This window comes from Arachis ipaensis, chromosome B01 (assembly GCF_000816755.2).
Source record: "Arachis ipaensis cultivar K30076 chromosome B01, Araip1.1, whole genome shotgun sequence".
In the NCBI taxonomy this organism is placed as follows: Eukaryota; Viridiplantae; Streptophyta; class Magnoliopsida; order Fabales; family Fabaceae; genus Arachis; species Arachis ipaensis.
The window spans coordinates 1,611,958-1,623,168 of record NC_029785.2 but is presented as its reverse complement, the minus strand read 5'-3'; the positions used below and the strand labels follow the sequence as shown (position 1 = coordinate 1,623,168).

The 11,211-nt window shown below is 31.6% G+C and overlaps 4 protein-coding genes and 1 long non-coding RNA gene across 7 annotated transcripts in view; 2 read left to right on the top strand and 3 right to left on the bottom strand.

Annotated features, from left to right (window-relative positions):
• The window catches only part of LOC107629410 (protein FD), a 4,986-nt gene extending 3,705 nt beyond the window's left edge, over window positions 1–1,281 (top strand). For both annotated transcript variants that reach the window (XM_021115210.1, XM_016332571.2), the window contains one exon: window positions 837–1,281. In XM_021115210.1, the coding sequence (XP_020970869.1) occupies window positions 837–914 (78 nt within the window). In that variant the 3' untranslated portion in view covers window positions 915–1,281. The remainder of the gene's footprint in view (window positions 1–836) is intronic.
• Window positions 3,398–4,778, bottom strand: LOC107630229 (SKP1-like protein 1B). The gene is made up of 2 exons (XM_016333657.2): window positions 4,312–4,778; window positions 3,398–3,833 (listed from the first exon to the last, which is right to left on the bottom strand). The coding sequence occupies exons 1-2, from the start codon at window positions 4,603–4,605 to the stop codon at window positions 3,660–3,662; spliced, it is 468 nt and encodes a 155-aa protein (XP_016189143.1). The 5' UTR covers window positions 4,606–4,778; the 3' UTR covers window positions 3,398–3,659.
• Window positions 5,115–11,211, bottom strand: part of LOC110268637 — a 16,121-nt gene continuing 10,024 nt past the window's right edge. Inside the window, exons 2-3 of the long non-coding RNA XR_002356913.1 lie at window positions 9,033–9,036; window positions 5,115–5,206 (exon numbers count right to left, since the gene is read on the bottom strand). This is a non-coding gene — a long non-coding RNA (uncharacterized LOC110268637). The remainder of the gene's footprint in view (window positions 5,207–9,032; window positions 9,037–11,211) is intronic.
• Window positions 6,106–7,308, top strand: LOC107628483 (glucuronokinase 1-like). The gene has a single exon (XM_016331435.2). The coding sequence runs from the start codon at window positions 6,167–6,169 to the stop codon at window positions 7,223–7,225; it is 1,059 nt and encodes a 352-aa protein (XP_016186921.1). The 5' UTR covers window positions 6,106–6,166; the 3' UTR covers window positions 7,226–7,308.
• The window catches only part of LOC107626985 (protein MID1-COMPLEMENTING ACTIVITY 1), a gene marked incomplete in the record, with an annotated part of 4,761 nt that continues 3,015 nt past the window's right edge, over window positions 9,466–11,211 (bottom strand). For both annotated transcript variants that reach the window (XM_016330107.2, XM_016330618.2), the window contains 5 exon segments: window positions 9,466–9,739; window positions 10,193–10,286; window positions 10,574–10,680; window positions 10,791–10,862; window positions 11,183–11,208. In XM_016330107.2, coding sequence (XP_016185593.1) covers window positions 9,684–9,739; window positions 10,193–10,286; window positions 10,574–10,680; window positions 10,791–10,862; window positions 11,183–11,208 — 355 coding nt within the window.

Below are 11,211 nucleotides of genomic sequence, written 5' to 3'. Positions count from 1 at the left end.
ATGGTATATGTGAAAATCTTTTTTTATATTATATATAAATTTTATCATTAAGATTAATGACTAAAAACCACTAGAATATTTATATTCTTAAAATACTTAAAATTTTTCATACTATTATAAAGATATCTCCAAAAAAACCCATATTCTTGTATATCAAAATATGTTGATATGTGATTGGCATTGATCAAGCAATAAACACAGGTATCAAAAGTCAAAAAAATGTTTGGCATACATAAAAGAAGCATATTTTTATTATGGTATTAGAAAGCAATATATTCTCAAATATAAATGACCAGACTAATATGACTACTTTTTATTTTTATTATTGAAATTCTGGTGGTGTTTTTAAATAATGTGGAGAAGTGGTGTGTTTTTTTTGTATGGATAATCACAAAACTGAGACACAGTCTTGTGTATTTAAAATTTTATTTTTTGTTATATTGAGGGTCAGATTTGTGGTTTATAATTTTTTTTTCCACAAAACTGACCAACCGATTTGTTATCCTTTAAAAAAAATTTTAGCTTACACAAATGTGAGGCTCAGATTTCTCTATTACCCCAAATCTGACCCTAAGTTTTGTTTCCAAAAACAAAACTGAGCCTTCAATTTGTGAATTTCAATTTAAAAGAAAAAATTATCTCTATATCCATGAAAAACACACCATTTTTCCATAATTGAGCATAACATATTTTAAACTTCCATAACTAAAAAAATTAGCCTAATATGACACCAAAAAAAAATGACCAAACTACTAGCGGTAGTAATGCATCTATATTTTTTGAAACTGTAGCTTGTTTGCAACACTTTAAAATTAATGTCCCTTGATTGCTTGCAGATAGTTGAAATGGGTTCCAAGCAGGATCCAAATGAGAAAAAGGGCAAAAATAAGCTTCGCAGAAGTGGTAGTATTTAGTTAAGAAGAATGATAGAAGGCCAACATTTCTAAATAAAAATTAGCTAGTATTAACTCAAATATAAAGAAAAAAATTGTTGGCTTCTAACAATTGTGTTTTGTGTTTAGCAAAAACACTATTAGTATTGCTTAGGTATTGGTTTGTATGGTTTGTAAGGTGTTTTTTCTGTGAAGATAGTATTAGGAACCATTAGATGATTTAGCCAATATATTAAATAAAATATATAAAATCATCTAACAGTTCACAGTATAATTTTCATATCAAGATATCTTCACAGAAATATACGCCTTGTAATATTATAAGTAGTATTGTGTGAACTCTATGTATTATGATGTATTATGCTATGCTAAGTGAAATTATGAACTATTTGTGTTTTTTTTTTTTTCCCTTTAAAAGAGGAATATTTTATATATAAAAAATCTTGAGTTGTGGAAGGTTAAAGAGAGTAGAAGACAATGAGAGAAGAGAGGTAAAGAGAAAGAAAATCTGAGAATAGATTTGTTTGCTGAAGTAGAATGAAGAATCACAAAGTTAACTATTATGATGCAACTATACAACAAAAATGTAAACTAATTCTGATTTGATAATTCTGTAAAAATTTTTGTCAAACATTAAAATTAAACTGAATGAATGGTTTTGTTGAGCATGAGAAATTACACATTCAAATACAAACTCAATATCATCAACTTGATATTTACAATCATACAAAATTGAGAAGCTTGTCCACAATCTCCAGATATTTAATCAAAATAAGAAATTTTTATTAACATTAGGAGTGTTCAATGAGTGCATTAATATAATTTGGTATGTAAAAACTTTTAGGTACTATTGCTGTGACTTTATACTTTATATAATTTGTGATTATTTGTATTGAAGGGGGTGACTCACAAATCAAAAACTCACCCTTTCATCTTAGGTTAAGTACTCCTTCATCAAAAGTCTAATACACTAACAATCATCAGAAATGGAAGTTACCTTGATCATGCAGGAATTTGATTTGGCAGCACTTTTCAAATAGTTAAGAGTCTTAGAGATATCAGAAACTTTTCAAATTTTAAGATGTTGTAGAATACATTTTGAAAGAGTAAACGATATCATTTTTGTCCCCAACGTTTACGGTAAGTCCTATTTGTGTCCCTAACGTTAAATTGTCCTATTGGCTATTTGTATCTCTAACGTTTGTAAAAGTGATTCAATATTATCTTACCGTCAATTACATATAATGAATTTTAGTTGGAGTTATGAAAATCTCTTGAATTGAGAATACAAATGTCTGGGTCATAACCGATGATTCACTCCGAATAATAACTCATTAAAAGTTGAAACTAATCCCTGCAACATTTACATAATTCACTTTTTTAAGGACATAATTGAACCTGAACACAAATTTTGGGTACAATATTAAAATCGAACATATCCAAGTGAGTCCTAATTGAGAATGAATACATCCAAGTGAGAATAATTGAAAAATATAATCTGATCTATTAGTATAATTGACAGCAGGATAACATTGAATCACTTTTATAAACATTAGGAATACAAATAAGATGATTTAAACGTTACGGACACAAAATAGCACTTACCCCAAACTTCGGACAAAAATGATACTTTACTCCATTTTGAAATAAACCTCAACAAAATTTTATAAGCTTTTAGATTGATTTTGTGGAGAGTAGTATTAGCTTTAACAGAATCAGAAAATTAAATTATGTTATAACTGCCAAAACAGAATCATCCAAATCTGGTTTACTGAATCCACAAGCTACTGCCATTAGATAATATCTGAACTATCAAATTGCACAACTAACAATTTAGAACAATAATACAAAATATCAGATTCAATTTCTCTTCTCGATCTCTCACTGCATGATAGTCTCATAGAAAAGAGCAGGTCTTTGAGTTGTTCAAGAGGAAAAAGTCTCTGAAGGATCTTCTTCGGAACTAGAGAGATATCTATTTAGAAATGAGACAATACAAAAATTATAAAACTTAAAGTTTCAATGTATTTATTACTTTAAAGAAGTTTAACAACTTCTGTTAATAGTAACTTGAATGTGTCTTATATTAGATCATGTTGAGTATATTTTGGTTTTTCTTTTCTCCTACCAATGTTTTTTTAATCTGTAATCTGTCTATGAATTTTGTTTAGGTTTACTAAAACTTGTCTACTTTACAATGTGAACAAAAGAAGATAGTTCGAGAAATTTCAGATGCATAATATATTCTGTGTTCGCATGTGAAGAAACAAATACAATAATTATTGAATGATATTATAAGTCTGAGTTTGTCAAAATGGTTATGTACAGGTGCTAAGTGCTGAAGTAACTAAAGGAATCTAGGGAGCTAAATCCATAAGTTGGTTCAAACAAGTGAACATTTTATATACCTATTAAAAATTGGATTATATTGGAACCGTTAATGATAGTTTTCGGTGTTATGTATTCAAAGCAAGCAACACGAATAAGAAAGTAATTCTTTTCTCAGAAGAAAAAAGCTTGGCAAAGAATTGAACATTAAAACATGGTACCCAGAAACAAATCATTCCTCCACCATAATCAAATACTTACAATTTCAAGATCCAAATAAGAGAAAGTCTTGTCACCAAGTCACCAACATTGACATAACAAAAATAGGGAAAACAAGATAAACCATCAAAGTAAAACTAGCAACTATAGCATAAATGGAACCACAGGGCACCCAATCTCAGAAGCTATGCATGCAGCAGGAGAAGCAGCAGATCATCATCATTCAAACGCCCACTGGTTTTCGCGGCGGACCTCCTCCTCCTCCTCCGGCGTGAAGTCGTTCTTGATATTGAATGTCTTGCGAATCTCCTCCGGAGTCTTGCCCTTGATCATGTCTGCCACTGTCTGGCAAGTAAGGTCCAACAGGCTCTTGATGTTCAAGTAGTTTGCAGCCTGAAAGAACCAAAATTTCACAATTCAAGGTTAACCCAATAATCATCATTATTAATCAATAATCTCAATTAGTCAACGTAAACTACAGCAAAGACTACTAACACCATTGACAATTTCAACAAATTAACAACAATTAGGAAATAGCCATATGATACTTGTCACTAAATACTAACTCGGAACCCAGCTTAATTATAGACCTAACCCTAATTAACAGAATACATACCAAATTGTTAATCGTAATAATCATCAAATCAGATAAACCTAAATTTACAAAAATCCCGAATCTCAAAGAAAAAACCCCAGCTCCCAAGTTTCAAAACCCAGAACAATCAAACATATAAATAAAGCAAAATCAAAAGTAACTAAACACCTAACAAAAATCCCAAATTCAAAACCCTAATACCCAAATTATGAAATCAAACGCAAGAATTCAAGACCAATAGTTCCAAAGAGCGAACGCCGAGAATTGAAAACTCACCAGAATTAGATCGAAGAGCGTGGCCTGATCGACCTTAACGAATTCAGCATCCCACATCTTGAGATCCTCCTCGGATGGCTTCTCCTCGGAAGCAGCAGCATCGACGTGCTTCTTGCAATACTCAATCACCTTCGCAAGGATCTTGCTGGTGACGTTTGGAAGAGGAATTCCACTGTCAGCGCAATCGTCTTCGATCATGTGCTTGATCGTCTGCGATTCGAGAGCCACTGCCTCGTCAACCTCAAACGCCTCGCCGTCGGAACTTTTCAAAGTGATCTTCTTCGTTGACGCCATTTATTATCGATTGAAGAAGAAAAGAGAGATTCTTTGCTGAATTAGTTGTACAGGAAGAAGAAAGAGGGCTAAAATCCTAACCCTAATTTCGTTCTTTTTCCCTTTCTTTTTTCTTCTAATTGAAGAGAACGAAAAGAGCGTTTTAGAAAACGATGAGTTGAAAGGTGCTTGTGAGTCTCAATTTATAGTGAACGAGTGATGATAATTTTTCCGTATGGACACGTGGCAGTATTTTATTGGTTATGAATGTTTTTGTTATGATTAGAATTAGGATTACTAAGAGGATTTGGTGGGGTTGGTATCAGAGTTTTAGATTTGAAATGAAATAATCAAAGATTTTATTTTCAAATTGTAATTTTTGAGGGTTTAATTTGATTTATGAGATTTGATGAATTATATGATTTCAAGATTTATTGGATCTTATCTAATTTTTTAGAAGATTAAAATTTTCTTTATCAAATTTAAGACTTTATTTGTAGGTGGAAACTCATAAAGTTGATAATTGAAAACTGTTAGATGATTTGACTAATTTGACTAAATTTTTATCTAACGGCTCTTGGCTATTAACTTCACGTGGAGTCGATTGCACCTGAATTTTCACCTTATTTGTAATATGTTTATTATGTATTATATATCATGTGAGTAAATAGTCAAATTAATCTCTAAAAGATCATCTAATCTTCAAATTAATTTCTAAAAGATTAAATTAATCAAAATCGTCTTCGAAAGATTTAAATCTTTCGAATACGATTTTGATTAATTTAATATTTCAGAATCAACTTGAAAATCGGGTGATATTTCAGGATCAATTATTATTTACTTTATATCATCTTATCAACATTTTATTATTAATATCAGAATATGGAATAAGTTTTATTTATTTATTTTATCAATTAAAAATACTTGACTTTATCTTCAAGAAACACATATATACTTTCTTTTTTTAATATAAAAATAAATTTGTTTATATTTCTTACTTATCATTTACTTTTAATATCAAAACTTGAAAATATATACTTGATACTACTTATAATGTTGCTCTATCTTAATATAAATCACAATTTCCCACTATCCTTTTTTTCAATTCAACAATGGGTAGTTTTAAGTTATTTTCAAATTCAGAGAATTGGAACTTATCTATTAACGTATGAATATTAGGTAGCATTTGTTTTGAGGTACTGAGATAGAGATTGGGAGATGAGACTTAGTATTATGTTTGTTAGTTTATAGATTGGTACTAAAATTTCTGTTTCTATTCTCAAAATTTCAGTATCTTCAAAAAGTAAAGACACATGGGACTAAAATTTTTAGAGATGGAGACTGAAACTTTAATAATATTTTATACCCAAAATACCTTCATTTTAATTAATTAATTCCAATTTTATCCTTTGTATAAATTAAATTAAAATTTTATTCTTTGTTTTAATTTCTATCTTCCACTTTACACCAAATAAAATACTGAATTTTATTTCAATCTCTCTCCGTCTTAGTCTTCTGTCTCAGTCTCTCTACCAAAGTGATCGGTTAGAGACTAGCATCGAAAAAAAAAGAGAAAATAGCCATGGAAGGCGAGGGTGTTATAAAGCACAAGGCTTACGCGCGCGCGGGGCTTCTCGGCAACCCAAGCGACGTGTATTACGGCAACACAATCTCCTTCAGCCTCGCCAACTTCTCCGCCACCGTCATCCTCCACCCTTCCAACGACCTCTTAATTCAGCCGCATCCTGTTCACGATTTCGTCCGCTTCACCTCTCTTCCTCAATTGGTGAATAGGTTGAATAATGAAGGTTACTACGGTGGAGTGCGGTTGCTTATGGCAATTTGCAAGGTTTTCCACAATTACTGCAAGGAGAATGCCATTACTCTCATTGAGAAGAATTTCACTCTCTCTTATGATACTAATATACCTCGTCAGACAGGACTTTCAGGTTCTAGTGCGATTGTCTGTGCTGCCTTAAACTGCCTTCTTGATTTCTATGATGTCCGTCATCTAATCAAGGTTGAGGTGAGGCCCGGCCTTGTCCTGGCAGCAGAGAATGAGCTAGGCATAGTTGCTGGTCTTCAGGATCGTGTCGCACAAGTCTATGGGGGTCTAGTTTACATGGATTTCAGCGAGGAAAACATGGATAAAGTGGGGCATGGAGTTTATGAGCCTTTGGATGTGAATCTCCTCCCACCTCTGCATCTAATCTATGCTGAGAATCCTAGTGATTCTGGAAAGGTTCATAGTCAAGTAAGGCAGAGGTGGCTTAATGGTGAAGAGTTCATTGTATCATCAATGAAAGAAGTTGCAAATTTAGCAAAAGAAGGAAGAAAGGCATTAGAAAAAAAGGACTACTCTAAACTTGCAGCACTAATGAATCGGAATTTTGACCTGCGAAGGTCAATGTTTGGAGATGCTGCCCTTGGTGATTTAAATATCAAAATGGTAGAGGTAGCTAGAAAAGTTGGAGCTGCGTCAAAATTTACAGGTAGTGGAGGAGCTGTTGTCGTATATTGTCCTCATGGGGATTCACAGGTAAAGCTTCTACAAGAAGAATGTAACCAAGCAGGATTTCTGTTACAACCAATTGAAGTTGTTCCTTTCTGTCTAAATGACACTGACTTAAAAACCTTATAAATGATGTAATTCATTATGCTCTTCACTAAGAAAAAATGTCTTTTCATTAAAAGACCAATTAGAATTTTCAATGATTTGTTGCTATATTTAAGAATAATCAATATTAATTCAGTTGAATTAATTTTTTTTTTAAATAAAAAAAAAGTTATACTTGTGTCATATAATATCCAATAAACTGAGAGTACTAAAAGTGCTAGGAGTACTCTCTGTTTATTGTAGCACTCTAAACTTGCAGTACTCATGAATCAGAATTTTGACCTGCGAAGGCCAATGTTTGGAGATGCTGCCCTTGGTAATTTAAACATCAAAATAGAAAAATTGGAGCTGCGTCAAAATTTACAGGTAGTGGAGGAGCTGTTGTCGTATATTGTTCCCGTGGGATTCTCAGATAAAGTTTCTACAGGAAGAATATAACCAAGTAGCATTTGTGTTACAACCAATTGAACTTGTTCTTTCCCGTCTAAATGACAGACTTAATAAATGAAGAAAAAATGATGTAATCCATTCCTTAATCCATTATACTCTTCACGAAGAAAAAATTATCTTTTCATTGAAGGACAAACTAGAATTTCCAATGATTTGTTCATGTATTTAAGAATAATCAATATTAATTCAGTTGAATTAATTTTTTTTTAAATAAAAAAAATTATATTAGTATCACACAATAGACAATACCCAATAAATAGAGAGTACTAGGAGAGTACTCCCTAGTACTCTCTGTTTATTGCAGCACTCAAACTCATGAATTGGAATTTTGACCTGCTAAGGCCAATGTTTGGAGATGCTGTCCTTAGTGATTTAAACATCAAAATGGTAGAGATAACTAGAAAAGTTGGAGCTACGTCAAAAATATTGAGAATTTTGAATTTATAGAAAAAAATGAGAAAAAACTGGTGAAGGGACTAGTTTGGTGCACGACATTCAATTTCAGGGACTAAAATGAGTCACTTAATGCAAAGTGAGGGACTAATTTGGTGCATATACAACGATGACATAATGGATGACACGTGGACGAATACTGTTGCGACACATGGCACAAACGGACACGTGGCCAAATAACATTGTGACACGTGGCACAACCATCCACGTCAGCATGTCACGTGTCATTGGTCACCACATCATCATACCATTACACATGGCTAAATCATGAAGTGACATGTGTCACTTACAATCCACGTCATCATACCATGTCATCATGTCGTTAATGGAAAATAGGTCAGGGACTAATATGGTGCATTTTTTTCAATTTCAAGAACGTAATTGGTGCAATTAGAATCTCAAGAACAATTTTAGTACACCACGCCATTTCAAGGACAATTTTAGTGCACGACGCCAATCTCAGGAACCATTTTGGGGTTTAACTCTATAACCGCACTCTTTTTAAAGTTCAAACCTATTTTGGTGTCTATTAAGATTATGCTTCTTCTAGGGCCTTCAATAGAGTTAATTGTGATTCACGACAAATATTCTAAATTTTAATTAGATTTAATTATTCTGTTAGTTTTTATAATTTTACTAAATTTCTACTGTGATAAAAATATTGAAATTAATAGAATATTCTGTTAAATTATACAAAATATAATCGTTTTGTTTAACATAATATTTCATTAATTTAATTACAAAATCTAACATGGTATAAAGATTCGATCGAAAAAAATAATAAACGGTAAAGTATATTTTTTGTCTCTGAAGTTTGGCAAAAGTTTCAAAAATACCCCTAAGTTTTATTTTGTTTTGATTTTGTCCAGAAATTTTCAATTTGTATCAAATATACCCTTGACGGCTAAATTTTCAAAAATTTTAAGACCAATCTAATAATAATACATGAAAATTATGCTTGATTTGCTTATGTTGAGGGTTGTTCTTATAAAATTGTTGTTGAGTTGGTCTTAAATTTTATGAAAAATTAGTCGTCAGGAATATATTTGATGCAAATCGAAAACTTTTGGAATAAAATTGAAACAAAATAAAACTTAAGAGTATTTTTGAAACTTTTATCAAACTTCAAAAACAAAAAATATACTTTACCCAATAATAAAAATTTAATTAAAAATTTAATAAAACTATTAATAAGCCATATTTATAACACATAAAAAAAAAATTAATCATTGTCCTTATCCATGCAAATACTCTTAGTCTAATGAATATAATTCTTTTTCTTTTTCAATATATTTCTAACGAATATAAAAATAAAGTCAAAATTTCATAAAACAAATAAAATAAAATAAAAAACCATATGATGAAACATGTAAAAAAAATGAACTCAAACTATATTAAACCAGGTGTAAGAAAAAAGAGTTTATGATGCACCAAGCACCATAAGCAATAATGTAAAGTTACTGTACAAAATACAGAAATATTAATTCACATGCAGTAGTTTAGTTCCAATGGCCAATTGCCTCTATTCAATAATGGTATTCAAGCTCTAAAGAATCAAATGATTTACCCCTTTCTTCACTCAAGATTCCATGTATTGTAAAGGTGGAGGGATTGTTTTGATCTTCTCAGAAGAACCTACAAAACAGTTTTGCATGTCACATGTATTTTGAGAACAGAACAATCACCCATAATTTTATGCTCAAAAGAATCAACAAAAAAAATGCTATAGGTTGTTTTGCAAATTTGGTGCTGCATTCTTGGATTAATGTGGCTGGATATTGTATACTCGACACCTTGATGTACTAGATTTGCGCGACGATAGGAAAGAAAGAATCTAAGAGTAGAAATCTATAGATTTCGAAGGACAAAGTGAATAGGACATACGAATATGTTCGAGTCTACTCATCGTACTTCGAGAATTCTACTGAATTTGCTACATTATTCAGATTATTCTTGATATGATTTTCGATATTTCTTAATCCCTTAAGTAACTATTTAATCCCTAATAATCCATGCTAATGGGGCTATCAGATTTGGAGTGTATCAAATTCCTTAGAAGTTAAGCAAACTGAATGCTGCAAGACATACCATAATACCCGCGGATTTCAACTTCTCTCCATTCTTGCACAAGAGCACAGCAGCAACACATGAAATGAGAAAGAAAATCATCAACATAGCCACCCTGCAATGAATAGAATGTCAGTGACTAATGAAACATATGCAGATGCTAAAAATGCTTAAGAGTTTATGTAATACTAAATTCCAAAGAATAACTTTCACAAAAAAGAAGTTATATGCTTTAGCTTGATTTGTGAATTGCACAATCAGGATCAACGCAGAAATAAACCAGATTGTTACAACTTTCCATGTAAAAAGGAAAACTAAAAATGAATACGTCTAGATGCAAGACACGACAAAAAAAGGGGGACATGAGTTCATATTTATGCCGAAAGAAGGACACATTATTACCGTGATGTTGAACAACTTCCTAAGCTTCCTCCTTATGCAGCAAGTATAGCAACAGCAAGACAAGATCAATGAATATGCCAATAAGTCATTGCATGCTTCTGCAGAAGCTGAAAAACCACAAAATATTATAGCAACCCATCCTCATCTAAAGTAATTTACAGTATTCGGATATAGATTCATCATTTTAATGCTAACACAGCATAGATAACTAACGTACATATTGGCCTGTTGGTTGCAACAGTAGCAATCTTCGAAAGTGTTCCGCAAGGAAAGAAACATGTCTTTATACCTGCAAGAAAATCATATACTTGTGATGAAAAATACACCAGGACTAGAAAGCTTAATTAATCTTTTTTCTTTTTGTTTCCATGTTTATCATACCCTATATTGAACTTTCCCTTGATTGAAAGAAAAGAGTTAAAATGCTCAAGTGAAACTACACCTATACAATCACCTGCTAAACTAGACTGTGTACAAGATATTTGCAGTGTTCTCACCACAAATTGGATAATTTACATCGAAAATTGCAGCTTTAGTATTAAAAGAAAAATGTGATCGATAGGCACAACTAAATTAAAGAAAATATATTATCAGCTGGAAAAAACATACAAAGACAAGGTTCAGAACAGCAAGCAGCA

Excerpts from the sequence above, each read along its gene's own strand:
- LOC107630229 (XM_016333657.2), bottom strand. The coding sequence starts at position 4,605 with ATGGCGTCAACGAAGAAGATCACTTTGAAAAGTTCCGACGGCGAGGCG. Across the intron at positions 3,834-4,311 it reads CGCTCTTCGATCTAATTCTG|GCTGCAAACTACTTGAACAT; the intron begins GTGAGTTTTCAA and ends TGGTTCTTTCAG.
- LOC107628483 (XM_016331435.2), top strand. The coding sequence starts at position 6,167 with ATGGAAGGCGAGGGTGTTATAAAGCACAAGGCTTACGCGCGCGCGGGG.